This window comes from Jaculus jaculus, chromosome X, assembly GCF_020740685.1.
Source record: "Jaculus jaculus isolate mJacJac1 chromosome X, mJacJac1.mat.Y.cur, whole genome shotgun sequence".
NCBI lineage: Eukaryota > Metazoa > Chordata > Mammalia > Rodentia > Dipodidae > Jaculus > Jaculus jaculus.
This window is the reverse complement of record NC_059125.1, coordinates 62,007,539-62,028,533: the sequence shown is the minus strand read 5'-3', so window position 1 is coordinate 62,028,533 and position 20,995 is coordinate 62,007,539. Positions and strand designations below refer to the sequence as shown.

Sequence of the window (20,995 nt, the reverse complement as noted above, 5' to 3'; positions counted from 1 at the left end):
AAGTGGGGATTGAGGTTTTGAGCAGCAAGTACTTAATGCCACTAAGAATGCAAAATTTTAGGTTGCTATCTATCTGATTTTTTACTCTTCCAGGAAGTCATAACTATGAAACACAGAGAGTTTTGTTCCCATGTTACAGCCTTGGGTCTCTTCTGGAAAATTCTGTTTTTACAACTTGGAAGAAGCAACCAAAACAGGTGGGAACACTGCAGATCCAATTCTGCTTTAATTTAATTAAATCCTTATCACTCTGTATGAACCTGACTTCTACAAAACCCTTTTCCAACCTCATAATTTTCTAAAGCAGGTCAGCCACTTTCCTTGTATTACTAGCAGCCTTCTCTGAGAAGTTCAGGAGTTTGAACTTCATCTTGTATGCCAGCATTTCCAATATTATATCTAGAGGAGATAAATGTTTCATGAGATAATTAGTGTTTTAGAAATGAGGATTCTATTTTCAGATAAGTTTAGGAGCTTTTGGAAAATCACAATGTTCATTAGTGTAGTAATCCCTTTGAAAATACTTATAAGCACACCTATCTATTCTAGCACTTCCCAAACTTTTTTTTTTTTTTTTTTTTTTTTTAGTAAAATGTGAAAGATTTATTCGGTCTGAAGAGAAACCAGAGTATCCCCAAACTTATTTTTTAAAACATTTCATTTAAAATAAAGAGAGAGAAAGAGAGAGAGAGAGAGAGAGAGAGAGAGAGAGAGAGAGAGAGCGTGAGAGCGTAAGAGCAAGCAAGAGCAAGCAAGTGAGCACATGCCAGGACCACTAGCCATTGCAAATGACCTCCAGACACATATACCACCTTGTACTTCTGGTGGTACAAGGGTATTGGTGAGTCAAACTCAGGTCTTTAGTCTTTTTAGGCAAGCAACTTAACTACTTAGTCATCTCTCTATCCCCAGATTTATTTTTACCAGGTTTTTCTGTGAAATATTCATTGGCATCTGAGCAACGTTAGTCATACATAGACCACAAGTTGGGATATTCTGGTAGGGGCAAGAAAAGATTTTAAGTTGAGGAATGACTAATCAGATTTAATATTTAGCAAGGTTGTCCTGGAAGTAGTCTGAAGCATGGGTTGATTAGAGCAGACTTTACTACAAAGCATAGCAATAGCTTAGGAATTTTGGTAAGGGTCTTGATTAGATTATAAAATTAGAGGAGAAAGAAGACATGTTTGATTAATAATAAGATGGTGGTAAAATTGATAATATTTGAAGATAAGATGGGAGGTCGAAAGGAAGGAGGTTAGGCATGCTTTGGGAAAGGTGCTTATTGGAGATTGGTAAATTAGATCTAATTGGCTATTGCTTATGAGGAAAATCTGTGTTAGTAATAGATATTTCCAACATAAAATAGTGCAAAGTAAAAGAAGAGGGTGCCCAAAGGCCTAACAACTAAGGGTTAAGAAAAGACAAAGAGGCCAATAGTCTAAATGATCTTTTAACTTTGGGACACTTGCTGAATTGGTTGCCCCATAAAGGAAGAGACATTTTTGAGGCTTTCTTTTTTCAAGGTAGGATCTCACTTTAGGCCAGGCTGACCTGGAACTCGCTCTGTAGTACCAGGCTGTCCTCGAACTCACAGCAATCCTACTCCTAAAGCTTCTAGATTGCTGGGATTAAAGGCTTGTGCCATCATGCCCAGCTGTGTTTTTATTTACTACTTTAAAACTCTCAGAATATAGCTTTTATAAAAACCCATACACATAATTTAGTAAAGATTAAGAACATAAGGTTGGGGAGATGGCTCAGTAAAGTGTTTGTTGCACCAGCATTAGGACCTCAGTTTGGATCATCAGCACGCAAATGAAAAGATGGGCACAGTGGCATGTACCGGTAATCCCAACACTGGCGATGTGGATATAGGAGCATTCCTGGGGCTCACTGGAAACTAGTCTAGCCAAATTGGTAAGCGCTAGGTTCAGTGAGAGAAACTGTCTCCAAAATAAGGTGGAGAATGAGGAAGAAACCTAGTATCAACTTCTGATCTCTACACACGCGCGCGCGCGCGCACACACACACACACACACATGCAATCCCTACAGTATGCATGCATACACATATTAAAAAACAAATAAAAATTAAAAGGGCATTAATAGCCATGGATAATTATGAGGACAGTTATGTAAAATGCCTATACCAACTGAAAAGAGATCCTGAGTTTCGTCCCTTAAGTAAACCTTTATATTTGAGGACACCATATTACCACACAAAAACTTGCATATGTATATTTATAGTAGCATTATTCATAATAGCTCAAAAAATGGAGACAACCCAGATGTCCTTCAAATAGTTAACTGTATAAACAAAATGTGGTGTATCCACACTGCAAACTGTTATTCAGCAATGAAGAGGAGTGAAGCACTAATACGGACCTTAATGTGGACAAGCCTTGAAAATACGCTAAAAGAAAAAAAACTCAGTCATGAAAAAGCGCACGTTATATTGTTACATTTATATCAAATGCTCAGAATTGCCAAAGTCATAAATACAGAAGGTAGATTAGTGGTTTCCAGAGGCCAGGGGTGTGGACAATGACTGCTAATATATACTGTGTTTTGGGGGTACTGGAAAGCATTCCAAAACTAGATAGTGGTAGTCATTGTATAACTCTGTGAACACACTAAACACTGCTGAATGTTGCACTTTAAAATGGGTAAACTTATGGTTATACACACTACACCTTGATTTAAAAATTTTATTAAGAGTTTAAAAATTGGGGTATGGGATGCCTGATCATAGAGTCCTTTAGAATCTGGGATATCTGGTTCCGAGAAGGATGAGGGTAAGAGGAGCCTCAGAATGTTTCCTTTGAGGAATAACTTAGTGGAGTTCTTCAGGGACAGTTCCTATGGGGGTAAGGGGAGGGGCAGTGTTGCATTAAGGGAGAAATACCTCATGTCCTTTCCCCCACCATCTTCCTTCCTTCCCCAGGCCACTGGTTGGAGACAATCTGGTCTCCCCTCCAAAGAAGGCACTCCTATGCTTTCAATCTCTTCAGTTATAAGAAAAGCAGCTTTTGGGTGTCCGAGTAGCCATGCCGGCTCTTATGTTCGTTAAACAGCTTGTGCAGGGCATCCATGTAGAGTGCATGGTATTTGTCCACAAGCTCCTGGCTTGGATTTTCAATGTGAGGTAGTGGCAGAGGCTCTCCAACTACCAAGAGAGATGAGAAAAGGGAAGAATGAATGTGCTAGAATCTTCATTTTCTCTCACTCCTTTTTTCCAATGGGCCTCATCCTCTGGCCACTCAGGTCAGCTCCCAGCTTCTCTCACTCTGCTGCCCTCTTCTTTGGTGGGGGTGGGGGTAGAAGACAGGGTGCTGAGCTGGACTTGGGGCTGAGAACAGCACTCACCTACAGTGACAATAGGCCTGTGGTATGGTAGGAGCCCAATGGAGCCTTGGTGGAAGCCTTGTCCATAGAAGATGCAACAATAGAAACCAAAGATACGACGGAAGTAGCTCTGGAATTTGTACATCCTGCTATCCTTTTGAAACAGTACTTGATCATATACCTCAGTTTCTCCAAACGTGAAAGTAGGGACCAGATGAGCCCTGTAGAAAAATCTTGATTTATTGTCCAGATCCAGTCAATGGCACTCATCTATTATGATACATTATCAGAGGCCTAAAGTTCCTTTTATTTTTCTAAATATACTTTATGGGGGGGGGGATGGGCGAGCCAGAGCCTTGACCTCCTGCATATGAACTCCAGACACATGTGCCACCTTGCGCGTCTGGCTTACATGAGTCCTGGGGAATCAAACCTGAGTCCTTGGGCTGTGCAGACAAGTACCTTAAGGGCTAAGTCATCTCTCCAGCCCATTTTTTCCTTTTTTTATTTACTAAAGTTATTATTTAGCATTTTTTTGTCTTATACATTTCCACACTTCTAAGGGTGCTATTTCTGTTCTAGATCATTAGAGCAAGATATGGAGGTGTAGGGGGTGAAGAAGAGTGTGCAAAAATGCCCAGAGACCCACATGTGTAAAGCTTCCAGGAAGGGCTAAGGAAGGAACAAATATCTGACTTTCTATTACAGAAAGCATGAGATGAAGATAAATTTACGGATATAAATATATGATATGTTTCTCACTCAGGGGGTCAAAGGATAAGGTATTCTGTCCTTGGATCATGAGATTAGAGTAGAGAAAATTTTCTCTTTTCCTAAAACCACTAGACCCATTCTGAACAGCACTGTAGGAACAGAAGCACGCTCCTTATACCTTAAACAAGAGAAAAAAGAACAGATTTTCTCATGCAATTCCTTGTGAGTTACTAATATCAATCTCTCTGCACTTTAAATGTATGTTATCTGAATGATTTCTCACAGCAGACAATGAGGATATGTTGGGGGATCGAGCCCCAAGGTCTAGATGGGGAGGGAGAGGGAAGAGGTCATTCAGGCAGCCAGGGACTAAAATCCAAGATTCCTTGGTTCCTGACTCAGAACTATCTGCCTACATCATGCTCCAGACAAATAAGCCATACAGGTGAAGTCCTCAGAAGATAAATTCTCCTCTTCTCTAATTGTCCCTGTGTCCAATGATATAGACTGATGAACTGCTAGGGGTCGAGCTTTGATTCCTTTTTCTTTCTTTTTTTTTTTTTTTTTTTTTTTGGTTTTTCGAGGTAGGGTCTCACTCTGGTCCAGGCTGACCTGGAATTAACTCTGTAGTCTCAGGGTGGCCTTGAACTCACGGCGATCCTCCTACCTCTGCCTCCCGAGTGCTAGGATTAAAGGCGTGCGCCACCACGCCCGGCTCCTTTTTCTTTTTATGAAGCCCAAGTCAATGTGGTTAACATTTATCATTCACACACTGAATGCTAGGTATATGGTAAGTATCTTATATGGATGAATTAATCTAAAGTTCACTGGGCATGTTAGATCATACTTGTAACTAGCTCCTTGGGAGACTGAGGAAGGAGTATCACAAGTTTAAAATCTTCCAAAGCCCACATTTGCTTATAAGTAACCATATTGTGAATATAAAACCACTAAGGCTCAAAATGGTTAGGTCACCTATCACAGTGAACATGGAAAGTCATAGAGCTGGGGTTTTATTTATTTATTATTATTACTGCCATTATTAGAATATAACTTGATTACATGCCAGACATAAAGGTAAGACCCTACTGCTGAAGACATCACAGGCTGTGATCACAGGAGGTCAGAATGTCATGCTGGAACCAAAAGGGAAACTGTCTCCCTCTTAGATACCCCTCAAAGTGCTGGAGAGCTCTGTTGGAGCTGACAGAGGAAAACAGTCACCAACAGGGGACCCTTCAGACTATGAAATCAACTAGCTGGACAGGAAGTACACACTTGTACAATGGAGGCACGTAGCATCTACAGGTAGCCAACTGTTCTCTGATTAGACACAACCCGCTCAGTGGGGGAAAGCTCATATCTGGTACTGGAAACTAAGTCAGAATCCCATGCTCAAAAAACAGTGGGCTGGCATACCAAAAATCACCTAAACAACTTTGCATACCTCCTTTAACCCAAATTGCTCTCACATTTAGTTGGAGAATCTGTTTTATTTTACAGATGGCAGAAAATGGAGGAGAGCATAGATACATTGATAAGACAAGAAGATAGTTGACTGTCCACCCACAAGATATATTACCTCAGCCACATCTGCCAGGGCCCAGGAGAAATTGCAGAGGAAGCAATGTCATGAATACTGCTTTTACTGCTAGCCTGACAACCAGCCCCAGGTTGATGGTGACAAACACACAGAATAATAAAAGCAGAAATCCAGAGACTACAAATAACTCAACACTAAATCAGACTTCCAACAGACCTGCCATGGCTCAGGGAATATTGTGGAATAGGGGGCAGAAAGATTTCAAGAGCCAGAGTGGGTAGGAATACCCTGAGGCTCAGTCCATTGCTACCTCTTATGGACTGAGTGAGGCCATTGTGACACCACAGTGAATACCATAAACCCACTGAGGAGGGCTCCCAGGGTAACAGGAGTTGGGACAAGGAACTAATAGTACATAATCTGATATAATATACATGTATAAAATAAAATTTAAGCATTATATGCTCATCTCCCTTATTCAGTCATAAGGTTTTTAAAAGAGTTTTCAAATTTTTTATCATTTTATTTATTCATTTATTAGATACAGAGGGACAGAGGGAGAGAGAGAGAGAGAGAGAGAGAGAGAGAGAGAGAGAGGGGGGGGGGGGGAATGGGCACACCAGGGCCTCTAGCCACTGCAAATGAACTCGAGACACATGTGCCACAATGTACATCTGGCTAACGTGGAACCTGCAGAATTGAACCTGGGTCCTTAGGCTTCACAGGCAGGTGCCTTAACTGCTAAGCCATCTCTCCAACCCCAGTCATAAGTTTTTTGATGACATAAGTTTTTTGATCACATGGCATTCATTTTGGCAATATGCTGCAGTGAGAGGGCCACTTACCCATGCTGGAGGGCTGTGCGCACAAACCCCTTGTGCTTCTGGAGGAGGAGGGTGGTGGTGTTGGGCACACTCTGCAGGGCCTCTGCCACTCCTCCCACAACAATGCCCACAAGGTTCCCAGTGCCATGGCTAAGCAGGTAGTTGATGGATTTCTGGCTCACAGAACATACGCCTAAAGAGATCCAAGACACACAGAGAAGGACAAACTCATCAGAAGAGGAGCAAATAATGGAGAGGAAGCTGAATGGCTTCTCTGTTCCAATGGATCATAGGAAGAGAGGCTCCAAGAGATGAAAGGATGGAGGAGAGAAGGCAGTAGGTAGAGAGAACACATTTTGCCTGAAGGAAATATGTCCACTTCACAAGAAGCAATGGATGGAAACTACAGCAAGAAGTTTTCTAGTGGGATGAACTGGACTTACTGAGTTTCAATGAAAATTCTACCCTTTTCCATTAATAGAAACTGCCATTGTTCACTGAATACATACTCTGTACCAGTAATCATGTTGAATGTTTTAGCTTATATTTTTTTTTCATTTAATCACCATACCACATCTAAGGTTGGACTATTACCATCAGCACAACTTTTCAGATGATGAGAAAGATGAAGCCAATAGAAGTTAGCCAGTTTTCCCAAGATCAAATAACAAGCAACAGAGCCAAGTTTCAAGCCCAGGCATGTTATCTTCAACATGTGTGCATTTATAGCTATACTGTGATTATGTGGCAAAAGAACGGCATAGTGGAGCACAGGGGCTTAAAAGGGCTCCATTTATGAAAGAGGTGCAAGAATTGGATCAGAAGCTCCAGTGTGTATGGTCAGAGAAACCTTTAGCCATGAGGTAGTCCCTAACAAGGGGGATCTTGAAGAACCAGGACAGCGTGGCCAAGTGAGGAATGATGCCTGGGAAGGTCTTCGAGAAGCCTGTAGCCTCAGTGCAGAAGTTGCAGAAGGCACCGAAGGTCAGAAGGCCATGGGGGTGAACCCCCATGAGGTAGTTGTGCTCAGGTGGCAGGTCCTTAGTCTTCAAGATCTATAACCATGGAAACAAAAGGCAGAGGGCATGGAATCAGCTCATGGGCAGCAAGGTGAAGACATGCCAGGGATATGAGTGCTTTCTGAGCACAGCTGCTCAATAGACAGAATGTGCAAGGTTTTCAGGGAGCCAAGACTTTGGCCTCCTCATACCTAGGATAACAAGATAGGATCTGGGGCAGCTAGAATATTTGAGCCTCTTGCTTGTGGCTGCAAGAAATCTTGGACATCTGTTTCAGTGAGCTTTGTGTGTGTGTGTGTGTGTGTGTGTGTGTGTGTGTGTGTGTGTGTCTGTGTGTTTGCATGATGCTATGTGACAATGGCCAGGAACCTCTGCTCTAAAAATCAGGACTATGTTTGTCATCTACTTCAGGCTGTCCATAGGAGCTGCAAAGCAATATCTTTCTAGAACTTCCTCCTGGTAATTGTACTCCCATGCCCCTTCCAGTGCCAGCCAAGACAACTTTTACAGAAACTGGAAACATTGCTTAGGTATCACTATGTCTGTGTAGCCCTTCCTTTCTATCCTCTGTTGGCATCACTTCTGTACCTTGTACCAGACTATAATTATGCACTTGCCTGCTTTCTCCATCAGATGTAAGATCCTTCATTGCTGAGAATTGGATCTTAGTTATTTCTCTGAACCCCAAATGCATGATCAGAGGAAACTTTGGATTCATATTTATTAAACTGAGCTGAGCTGTATTTGCCCCCAGCCTGTGCCATGTGACAGGCCATGCCAAGAGTGTCTAAAGTAAATATCCAGAAAAATACAGAACCCTGAAGTCACCAAGCTAGGTCTGATACTTGGCTGGGATCTTGAGCTTCCTTATGTGTAATCCTAGTTATTTGGCTAAATGTCTAATGTTTTGAGAGCTGAGAGGGTAACTGGGGGAAAGATACTTACTGTAATGGGGAAATAGTCCCTGATGTGGGTCCAGACATACCAGTTCCTTACCCAGGCTGAACGCCTGCCACCTGAGACAAAAGTACCAGTAGAAGATGATATTAACATGTGTCACCCCTCACATCTCCTTTACCTAGGGCTTCTCTAGCAGACTGGAGGGACCAAAGCTCTGCTAGAGAGGTTAGAAGGGAAGAATACTCCATAATGGTTCCAGTTGCCTAACTCCTGGAGCTAAGGACTTGGAGGAAAGCTTGTGATGTGGTAAGTAGGTCATCCTCCACCCCCATGCTGGGTTGCAGCCTGAGTGAAGAATTCTTCCTTCGAGGTCCACGAGTCTTACCCTGATCTGGAGTCTTCCAATCAAGGAACAACCAGGCAAAGTAAAGCACTGGTATCAGCCACAGGGGTGTAAACAGCAGGCAAATGAACAGTGGCTGCAAGATCCAAACTGAAGAGATAGTAGGTCAGACCAAATTTGTACTTGCAGCAGAACTTGACCTTTCTCAGTCCTATTACCACCTCTTTGAATTACCCACACTCTGGTCTTGGACCTCAGTAAGTCGGGCCTACTCATCATCAGTGCCACTTGCAGTTCAGAAATTTCTTAGTCTCTCATCTACCTTATACAATCCCTAATTTGCCTACTTTTCATCCGTGTTTCCCTGCCATCCTGCCCAGCTTCTGACCTGCTCCATCCTTCTGTTCTCGTCTAGCATAAATTTCTTTCTCGTGCCTGTATTCAGCCACCATCTTTTCCTTCATGTCCTATCTCTCTCCCTATCCTTTATCTTAGAACCCTTGTTGGGTCACCATCCCACCTTCTCTCACATGTGTACTCTCCATATCTCTTTCCACTCAACTATCTCTTTCCCCATCCACTCAACTCTATATTGTTTCCTAACCACTATTCTTGTCCTCTTGCCTATTATTCATCATTCATTCCTCGTCTGTCTCTCACCCCATGCTACCAACCCCATGCCAGAGTGAAAAACTCTGTAGTTCAAACACTGGGTATAGAGCCAGGTGGGGTAGCATACACTCGTAATTCCAGCACTTAGGAAGCTGAGACAGAAGGATAATGAGAAGCAAATTTGAATAAAATAGTGAGATGCTGCCTCAAAACATGCATAACCAAAGCCAGGCGTGGTGGTGCACGCCTTTAATCCCAGCACTTTGAAGGCAGAGGTAGGAGGATCACCATGAGTTTGAGGTCACCCTGAGACTACATGGTGAATTCCAGGTCAGCCTGGAAACCCTACCTCGAAAAACCAAAAAGGCTTCTGGCCAAGATGGCGACTGCCTAACTGTGCACAAACAAACAAACAAAACACAATACCTAACCAACCAAACTAAAACTACAGCAAGCAAGCAAGAACCTCCCCACCCCACACAGGTTGGACTTCTCTAAGCCTATAATGTTAGTAGTTTCTCTGTGCTATTCTCCATGATCATAAGTGAATAGTCCTGTGACCACATTTCCTCTCTGTCAGTAGCACAGGTTAGGAAGTGGTTGAAATTAGCTGGCTCTCTCATATCCACCATGACCACCACAAACCCCTGTCTGTTCTCACTGAGCTCTGGGGCTCCATCTCTTCCTTTTCCATCCAGGGTACTAGTTGAATGCAAGACTCCTTAGCTTGACTCTCTAGTACCATCCCAGCTGATCAAGAGGGCAGAGATGAGACTTTCCATGGCCATAAAAAAATCATGCACGGTCTGGCCCTGCCTTCTCGCTTTGGCTTCTTTTTGTGTTCTCTTGGTTCAGTACTCACAGATGGCAAGGTAGCTCAAGGGCCATTGAAGAAGGCTCAAAGCCTGGAAGTAATCAGGCTGCTTAGAACAAGGCATGATGCCCAGGAGCCCGAGGGAGACAAAGATCCCAGAGTGAGTTCCAATGAAAAGTTCCTCCAGTCTCTGGAAGCTCACTTCACGGTGAATGCACAGGACTATGAAGAGCTGGCACCTGCCCTCTCCCCTCCTTGTCCTACCCCTACTCCCCACCCACTGCAGAGGCAGATTCTGGAGTGCTGAGGACTGCCCCATCAGGTCTGGCCCAGCCCATCTGCCCTTTGACACTTTTTCCTGGGACTATTAGGACATCAGGATGGAGAAAGGGGAGAATGATTGCCATCCAGTCCAAGTGACAGATACTCGGAGAGGGGAAAATCCTCTCACAGACCATTCAGAGACCACGAGGCTGAAGGAGATGACTGGAAAGAAAGTCATTTTAGAGAACTGTAATGTACAGATCATCTGGGATCAGGCCTCTGTTGCCCTGAAGCAGCATGCTCTGGGGCTCACCTACCCCTGCAACTTAGAAAAATTTCCACACACACAAAAAACTGGAGACTGGAACACCTTTTCATCTTCATGTTCATCCAAACACTAGAAAAACAACTATTAGCATTTTGTCATATTTGTTTCATTTCTCTCCCTACTTTTGGGAGGAATATTTCACAGCAATTATAAGACATTATGCTATTTCACCACTGAATACTACCATGCATCTACAAAACCACAGATGTTTTCTTCCACAATAATAGCACCACTGTCACCCTTAACAAATGCAACAATTTCCCAACAATAGCTAATTTCCAATATACAATCAAGTGACTTTTTAAAAATATGTATGTGGGGAGAGGGGGTATGAGTGCCACAGCATGAACAAGAAGGTCAGAGGAGAACTTTGAGGCGCCTGTGCTTCACCTTCTTTGAGACAAGTGCTCTTACAGCAAATGAATAAGTGCCAGTCTAGCTGGCCCATGAGCATTTGCTTCTCCTGGCTTCCCTTTCCATTGTTGTCATAGGTGTGTTGGGATCACAGATGCATAGCCACTTTGCACCCAGGTTTTCACAGGTGCTGGGGAATTAAACCCCAATCTGGCAGGCTTTGCAAGCAAGCACTTTTAACCACTAAGCAATCTCCCCAACACTGGAAAATGTCTTTTTATGGTTAGTTCCAAACAAAGTCCACTAATTATATTTGGATTCCATCACACTTAAGTCTCTCTCTCTCTATCTCTCTTTCATTCCTCTCTCTAAATATAAAATATAATCCAGACCAAAAATCACTTAAGTAAATGTAGGGTTTAACACATTACTCTCAAACACCTGGTAGAATGTTTCTATCCCATTCAGAACTCACTCAATGTGTCCTATTCTAGTCCCAATCCTGCCCCTCATCAACAAATAACTTTATTCTAACACTTAGAATAATCTTTTTTTTGTATTTCTATGTAGTTCTTATCCAACCATAATCTTCTAATTACTATGATTTAATTTTTCCCATTCAAAAAATTAATATGTCCTTTAAGCTTTCTCCACTTCCTAATTTTTTCGAATAACTTTAAATTTTTGGGCTGGAAAAATGGCTTAACAGTTAAGTACTTTCCCTGAAAAGCTTAATGACCCTGTTTTGGCTACCCATATGCATATGAAGCCAGATGCACAAAGTGGCACATTCATCTGGAGTTCATTTGCAGCAGCTGGAGACCCTAGTACACCAGTTCTCTCTGTCTGTCTCTCTCCTATCTCTGCTTGCAAATAAATAAATAAATAAATAATTTAAAAATTTGTAAGGGAGTTGCAAAAAAGTACAAAGAGCAGCATCTTACATAACCATGCTATATTTATTACAATTTAGAAGCCAAAATTGGAACAATTCTACTAAATTCAGTCTAAATTTTCCTTGCATTGAACCAGTTATGCTTGTTAATGTTGTCAACTTGAAAGGATCTATGATCACCTAGGAGAGAAATCTTAGAACATATCTGAAGGGGTTTCCATATTAGGTTAATTGATATGGGAAGACCCACCTTAACTGTGAGTAACACCATTCCATGTACTGGGGTTTATAACTGAATGAACAGGAGAAAGTGAGCAGACCACCAGCATTAATCACTCTCTGCTTCCTGACTACAGATTGAATGTCACATCCCACTTCATGTTCCTGCCGCCATGCCTTCTCTGCCATGATAGACTCTATTCCCTTGAACTATAAGTCAAAATAAGTCATTCCTCCATTAAGTTGGTTCATGTCAGGTATTTGTTTCCATCAATGATAAAACTAACCAGCACAGAAGTATAATACCAAGAAGTAGGTCTTTTGCTATGATAAACCTGACCGTGCTGTTCTTTGGAAGGAGTTTGTAGAATAAATGTTGGAGAGTTTGGACCTTTTGGATTAAAAAGTCCTAGAATAGAAGAGGCCTTAATGAACTATTCTGGTTGAATTTTACAAGACCAGAATATCAAGAGAAACAAGAACCATGGAGGTCTGATTCATATTGTTTCAGAAGGGAAAAAGGGACATCATTAGGAACTAGATTAGAAGCAATTTGTGTTATATTCTGGTAAAGAGTCTGGGTGCATTCTGCCTATATCCTGAGAACTTAAGTGAGGCAATATTCAAAAGTAATGGATGAATTTGTTTGATGGAGGAAATCTCAAGACTGAATAGCATCCAGGCTGTGTTATGCTTACTGCTCACTGCTTTGATCCAGATATACAGTGAAATAGAGTATAAGCAGAGCAAAAGTATATGGAAAATGTGTCATTTTGTAAGGACAAGAGGAAATTTAAAGTAGCAAAAAAGGCTGGTTCTAAGAAAGCAGCTATAATTGTTAAAGAAATCAGTACCACTAATGTGCCACACTGGGACAATAGAAAAGGTGGACTAAGAGCTCACAAAATGGAGTCACCCATCAGAGGTTACATGTTGTGCAAAATCCAAATTCATTTGAAAATATCTGAAATTGAGGATACTGATGAAAGGGCTTCCTGCTGAAAAATAATGATGTAGGCAAGTGCATCCCAGGGCCAGTCTAGAAAGCATATGGAGGCTAGAACAGTTGTGGTCCAAGCATGCTAGGCTCTATCACAAAATGGCAAGAGAATTTGTCAGCATTGTGCACATGGTACTTGTTTTATATGCATGACATATACTATATTGAGAGGGTCATAAAGTTTTCTCCATAGTTTCAGAGAGATGCTAAGGCCAGGCCAAGGGCAGGGTTGGAGACCCTGCAGGAAGGCCCTGAAAGACAATTGTGTGAAGCCATGAGGGTAAAGCCTAAGTTGCAATGGGGACCTCAGGATGTTGAAGATGCCAGGACCATAGGACATCTGCTGAGGAAAGCTGTAGGCTTGCAGTAGAGATAGCCCAAGAAAGACACCATGAGTCTTGAAGGTAGCAGAGCTGGAGAGGTGGCAGTACTCAATCCCTTGAAGCCAAGACTATTCTATCACAAGCCTCAGATACTGGACATGGGGCTTTAGGATTTGATATATGCACTGCTAGATTTTGGTCCTGGTTTGTTCCAGTCTTCCTTGCTATGTACCTATTCCTTCCTTTTAGAACATTTATTCTGTACCATTGTATATTTGAAGTATATAATTTGTTTATTAATTTTATATGAACTCTCAGTTAAGCAGATGTTTAGAATCTCAGAAGAAACTTTGGACCTTTGAACAGTGTTGGGACTATCATATGGGGACTTTTAGAGACAGATTGAATGAGTGCATTGTGCATTGTGAGATGGGGATAGGAATTACAAGTGATGTCTGGTGCTGGAAAGATGGCTTAGCAGTTAAGGCACTTGCCTGCAAAGCCCAAAGATCCAGGTTCAATTCCCTAATACCCATGTAAAGTCAGATACACAAAGTGGTACATATGTCTGGAGTTTGTTTGCAGTGGCTGGAGGCCCTATCATGCCCATTCTCTCTGCCTGTCTCTCTTCTCTCAATCTCTCTCTACTTTCAAATAAGTGAATAAAAACTAAAAATGCTATGCTTGGATGTCAACATTGACAAGAGATAGACTGGTGATGGTTAATGTTGTCAACTTGATAGTATCTACTATCACCTAGAAGACCAATCCACAATCCAAGGACACATCTTTGAGGCATATGATATGGTAGCTTAATTGAGGTGGGAACACCGACCATAACTTGTCTGAGTACACAGACAGGATAAACAGGAGAAAGCAAGCTCAGCCCCAGAATACATCACTTCTTGCCTCCTAACTGTGGATGCAATATGACCAGCCACTTTTCAACTCCCGTCACCATATTTTCCCTGCTAAGATGGGCTGTAAACTCTTTAACTATAAATAAAAATGAAACACTTTCCTTATAAGATGTGTCTTGTTAAGTATTTGTTCACAATAAGATAGTAACCAATATATCAGTTTTCCCACGTATACCCATTTTCCCTTCCCAGACCCCATCAAGATCTCACATTTTATTGAGTCATCATGTCTTCTATGTTACCTCCACATTTTCTTGGTCTTTTGTCTTTCTTAAAGTTGGAACTTTTGAAGAGCTTAAGCATATTCTGTTTTGGTTTTGGTTTTAGTTATTTGAGACAGGGTCTCACTATGTAGTCCTTGCTGTTTTGGTACTGTGAAACTATGTAGACCAGGATGCCTTCTAACTTGTAGCAATCCTCCTGCCTTATCCTCTCAAGTGCTAGGATTACAGATGTTAACCACCATCCCTGGCCTCAAATTTATGCTTTTTAAAATATTTGTGTGTCATGTTTATGTATGTGTGTCTGTAATTGCAGGTGTGTGCATGATATGACATGCATATAGAGGTCTTGTTTGAGGTAAGGATTCTTCTTATTCGCTGCTGTGTACACCAGGCGAGCTGGCCCACAAGCTTCTGATTCTCCTGTCTCCACCTCTCATCTTGCTGTAGGTATGCTGGGATTACAGACATGTGTTACATATCTGGTTTTTTTTTTCATTTTTATTTATTTGAGAGCAATAGACAGACACACAGAGAGAATAAGCCAGATAGATAGAGAGAGAATGGGCAGGCCAGAGCCTACAGCCACTGTAAACGAACTCCAGATACATGTGCCACCTTGTGCATCTGGCTTACATGGGTCCTGGGGAATCAAGCCTCGAACTGAGGTCCTTAGCCTTCACAGGCAAGCACTTAACGATTAGGCCATTTCTTCAGCCCACATGTCTGTTTTTTTTTTTTTTTTTAATATGGGTGCTGGGCATCTGAACTCCAGTCCTCACACTTCTGCAGCAAGCACTTTATCTCCTGAGCCATCTCCCTAGCTCCTTAGGTATATTTAACATACAAGGTTTCTTTCTATCTGTTTCCTTTCCTTAAGATTTTGATGTTTCAGAACCCACATGTAACAGTTCCCCTACAGAATTTCATGGTACACTTCAGCATGTTCTCTAATTCCTGCAGGTTGACAGCTCAAACCAAAGATTGAGTAGATTCATATTGGATCTCATTGGCAAGATTTTAATTTACTTTTAGTATAGAATAAACTTCTTTCCCATTCTCCTTTTACTCCACACCTTTAACTTACTGAAAACTGTTTCTTCCTAAAATAAGACAGTCTTTTCAGCCTCATTACCAGCTTTCATAAGCAGAGATAGGTTGTGTAGCCTGGAATTTATATAAGACCAAAATATAGGTGTGAGAGGAAGCAAAATCTTCATTCATCTCTCTTACTCTCTTACCTTTTTTTTTTCTTTCGTGTTTTCTTTTTTCTTTTCTTACCTTGTTGTAACTTTATGCCCACTATAGCATGTTGGGCTGTTGTAAGTATTTGTGTGTGTAGTTTTTCACTTTTATCACCTGAAGATTATATGCATCTAAACTGATAGTAACAAACTCTCACCTATCTGTCAGTATAACTGTTTTGTTGTTTTTTTTTATTTTCTGTTTGTAATATTGAGGAATTAACTCAGGACGTTGGCTACATTAGGCAAGCACTCAACCACTAAACTGCATCCTTAGTAGGGTAACCATTCTTTTTTTAATTTTTTTTTCGAGGTAGGGTCTCACTCTGGTCCAGGCTGACCTGGAATTAACTCTGTAGTCTCAGAGTGGCCTTGAACTCACGGCGATCCTTCTACCTCTGCCTCCCGAGTGCTGGGATTAAAGGCATGCGCCACCACGCACAGCATTAATTTTTATTTATTACTTATTTGCCAAGAGGGAGAGCTGAAAAGAAGGAGGGAGATAAAAATAGAGAATGGTTTGCTATTGCCACTGCAAATGAACTTCAAACACATATACCACCCAGTGCATCTGGCTTTATGTGGGTACTGGGGAATTGAACCCAGGCCATTAAGGTTTATAAGCAAATGCCTTTAACTGCTGAGCCATATCTCCAGCCCCAGTGTAACTATTCTTAATATCTGTCAAGTTCTAGGCTGGTCAATATCTAGTATACAATTATTAAGTATCTCAGGTTTGAGATCTGTGATCACATGATTTAAAAAATTATTTATTTATTTATGGGATAGAGAAAGAAAGAGGGAGAGAGAGAGAGAGAGAGAGAGAGAGAGAGAGAGAGAGAGAGAGAGAGAGAGAGAGAGAAAGGGCATGCCAGAGCCTTTAACCACTGCAAACAAAAACTCTAGATGCATGTGCCACCTTGTGGATCTGGCTTACGTGAGTCCTGGGGAATCAAACCTGGGTCCCTAGGCTTCACAGGCAAGCACCTTAACTGCTAAGTCATCTCTGTAACCCCATACATGATTTTTTATGTATAGTGAGATCCCTGGAATCCCATGGAGGAGTGTTCCTAGGCACTTCAATAAGGAACAACAAGATTTACAAGAATATAAAACATAGGAAGCATTACAAAAGGGGAGATGAAAGAACGCAAGAAAGAAAGGCAGATGCTGGATGAACTTTGAAGCAGTTTGGCACATACACACACAAATCCCTTCTATATACTTTGCCTCCCCTAGTTCACAGTACCCTCCTTCTCCAGCTCATCCTGCTGGTCAGAAACAATACTGGCCATGGAGTAAATGTTAGTGCTAAAGTATTACAGCACAACTGTGCTGCTGATGTGGTGACATTCCTGGGGTTGGGAATGAGTCCTCCTTCTTGGCAATACTAGGGAGATTAGCACTTTCTTTCCAGAAGAAAATACCCTGGGCCACCATCAGCACTCTGTCTCTGTCTCTGTCTTTCTCTCACTCTCTTCTCTCAACTCTGTAAATTGTCTTCTTCAGGAGGCCAGCCTCATGGGTTAACTTTTAACAGTTTATGAATTCTTGGCATTCCCCTGTATTTCCTCCTGACTCCTGAAAAGAGAGAGAAATTGTTTTGAAGACACTTAACCTACAGAAATTTGATCTGTATATCTATTTTTCTATTTAATACCAGACCTCAACCCTTGCCTCAGTATTTTAGTGTATTTTAAATCCTTTTTTGTTTGTTTGTTTTTTTGAGGTAGGGTCTCATTCTAGTCCAGGCTGACATATTTTAAATTTTGATTGAGATATAGATGCCACACTAAACTTGTTATGTGTACACATTATGATGGTATCTGCATAAATTTGAAAACTATATATGCAAACATATTATTTATTCATTCTAGACAGTGATTGAACTAGGCAAAGCTTCCAAAGCCCTTGTAATAATAAAGTTACTCTCCTATTCCTCAGCAGTTTGTTTCCTACAGGTTGTGAGAGTAATGGTTTGTTATTGCTTTATAAATGATTCTTTTTCTGATTATGTAAATAATTCATGTAAACCACACCATTTTTAGTGAGGAGGGCCCCTTCAGAAAAGGGGCAGTGATTAGGAAAAGGATGGTACCAACATGTGTTGTTTCCATACTAAGTATGTTCATAACTAATAAAAATAAATTTAAAAAAGAAAGAACCACACCATTTCAGAGTATTCAGGAAAGTATAAATGGAACAAAATCTACATATATTCTCACCACTCAGAAATAATCACTGTTAACTGCTAATGGACATACTGGTATCAATTTTTCTTCAGTATTTCTCCTTTTCCCATACAAATACAGGCATAGATGTGGTGTCATTGTTTAAGAGTTTGGCATCGTAGCTGTGCATGTTGACACACCTTTAATCATAGTACTTGGGAGGCAGAGGTAGTAGAAGCACTGTGAGTTTAAGGCCAGCCTGAGACAGCATAGTGAATTTCAGGTCAGCCTGGGCTAGAGTGAGATCCTACCTTGAAAAACCAAAAAAAAAAAAAAAAGAATAATTAGGCTGCAGAGATAGCTTAGCAGTTAAGATTCTTGCTTGAAAAGCCAAAGGACCCAGGTTCAATTCCCCAGGACCCACATAAACCAGATGCACAAAATGGCACATGTATCTGGAGTTCATTTGCAGTGGGTAAAGGCCCTGGCATGCCCATTCCCTCTGTCTATATCTGCCTCTTTCTCAAATAAATAATAAATAAATAAAAAATAATATATTTAAAAAAGAGTTTGGCATCTTTAATCCAAGATACCAAAGTCTGTATCTCTGCTCTCACTTAAATAAACTATGATAGATGACTTAACCTCTTAGTGCCTCAGTTTCTTCGTCTGTAAAAAGATTACCCTCATCATATGACTTATCCACATCATATGATTGCTATATATGTAAAATAATTCATGTAGAACCCTTTGCTTAGTGTTTTGTTCATATATATATATTCATATTAAAAGCTCAGTAATGGCTCCTAAGAGCCCATCACTGAATTAGACTTAAAACACACCCGACATAGCTCAGGGAATTTTGTGGAAGAGGAGGAGGAAAGGTTAGAGTCACAAGTTGGGACCTTATGCCCAGAGGCATTGCCACGCCCCAATAACTGACTGCTGCTCCCATAATGCATGACCCACAATGCCCATTGGAATAACCTGCGACCCCAACTAGAAGGACCCCTCCAGAAAAGGGGCAGCAATGAGGGAAAGGATGGTGCCAACATGTGTTGTTTCCATATTAAGTATGTCCATAACTAATAAAAATAAATTTTAAAAAGAGAAAAAGCTCAGTAAGATCTGGAGCTTTGGCTTAACAATTAAGGCAATTGCCTGCAAAGCCAAGGGACCCAAGTTTGATTCCCCAGGTTCCACATAAGCCAGATGCACAAAATGGCACATGCATCTGGAGTTATTTTACAGTGGCTGAAGGTCGTGGCATGCCCATTCTCCCTTTTCTCCCTCTTTCTCCCTCTTCCTCCCTCTCACTCTCAAAAAAATAAATAGAGGGGCTGGAGAGATGGCTTAGCAGTTAAGTGCTTGCCTGTGAAACCTAAAGACCTGGGTTCGAGGCTCAATTCCCCAGGACCCACGTAAGCCAGATCCACAAGGTGGCTCATGCACCTGGAGTTCGTTTGCAGTGGCTGGAGGCCCTGGCGTGTTCATCCTCTCTCTTCCCCCCCCCCTCTCTTCGCTCTTGCTCTCTGCCTCCTTCTCTCTTTGTCACTCTCAAATAAACAAATAAAAATTACCAAAAAAATTGAATTTTTTGGAATGTTTAAAAAGGCTCAGTAAATGTCAGCTACTATATATAATTAATTAATGAAAATCGGACCATATCTTATATTCCATTTTGTAACCTGTTTTTCACCCAATGGTGGTCATTTTTAAAAATATATTTTATTGTTTTATTTATTTGTTTATTTGACAGAGAGAGAGAGAGAGAGAGAGAGAGAGAGAGAGAGAGAGAGAGAGAGAGAATGGGTGCACCAGGGCCTCCAGCCACTGCAAATGAACTCCAGATGCATGCGCCCCCTTGTGCATCTGGCTAACGTGGGTCCTGGGGAATTGAACCTGGGTCCTTTGGCTTTGTAGGCAAATGCCTTAACTGCTAAGCCATCCTTCCAGCCTTGGTGGTCCTTTTTGTAAATGTCAGTTTTCTTCTAGAGCATCATATGTAACATTTCCTTGTATGAACATGCTGTAATTCATTTATTAATCTCTTATTATATAGGAAACACTTACTTTTTATGGTTTGTGTTTATTTATTTATTTTTTATTTGTATTTATTTTGGAGATAATGACCTCAAAAAGAAAGCTGGCCTCAAACTCGTGTAACCTACAGGATGACCTTGGTCATGAACCTCCTGCCTCTACCTACCAAATGTTCTGATTATAAGTGGATACCATCATGCCCACTCAGAAGCACTGATTTTTAGACAAGTATCTTCCAAACTCTTGTCAGATTTCTAGGTTATCTCATGGTAAATTAAGGGTACTCACTAATCAGAAGACCTTCTCAGTGTCTTCTCCCTCAATGAGTTTTAGGAGTTTAGACATGATACAGAAAGTGGGGTGTGTTCCTAGTCCTCCAAGAACTGAGTTAGGGCACAGATACTAGGGACCGAGAGTAGCAGAGCCAGCCTCTCCCTCCAAGGAGGTTAGCAGACCTAGAGAGAGGCCTTGACTCTCTTCTCCAAACAGCTGAGGAAGCAGGATTAGTGACACTTTCCCACATGCCCACCAATCCTACTAGACCTGGAGTATAAGCCAAGAGAACATTCAAATGCAAGCCAAGTCCAGTGGGAGGCAAAACTTAGAAAAATAGGATTTGTAAGCCATGGGTCATTGAGGTCAGACTGTACCCACAATAAATTAGAGTAATAAATTTGTGTTTCATCAGTGTGTGATTTCTATGCTTTCATTTTCTTTTCCTTTTGAGAAGAAGGAAAATAAATCTAGCTTCACCTGAACTAACGGTGCATGTTTTGCAATTTTCTTGGCCAGAATATCTGGGGCATCCAGGGACTTTTTTGGTATGTGAGTATATCTGGCTGCCCTGAATTACATTAAAGGAAATGAAATAATAGCCAAAAGACATTAGGAAACCTG

The 20,995-nt window shown here is 41.3% G+C and overlaps 1 protein-coding gene across 1 annotated transcript; it reads right to left on the bottom strand.

Annotated features, from left to right (window-relative positions):
• Positions 1 to 3,013: 3,013 nt before the first annotated feature.
• Awat1 (acyl-CoA wax alcohol acyltransferase 1) lies at positions 3,014 to 10,240 on the bottom strand. Its single transcript, XM_004660983.3, has 7 exons — positions 10,165 to 10,240; positions 8,733 to 8,840; positions 8,393 to 8,463; positions 7,279 to 7,483; positions 6,450 to 6,621; positions 3,369 to 3,568; positions 3,014 to 3,168 (listed from the first exon to the last, which is right to left on the bottom strand). Exons 1-7 carry the CDS (start codon positions 10,238 to 10,240, stop codon positions 3,014 to 3,016), a joined length of 987 nt encoding a protein of 328 aa, XP_004661040.1.
• Between the last annotated feature and the right edge of the window lie 10,755 nt (positions 10,241 to 20,995).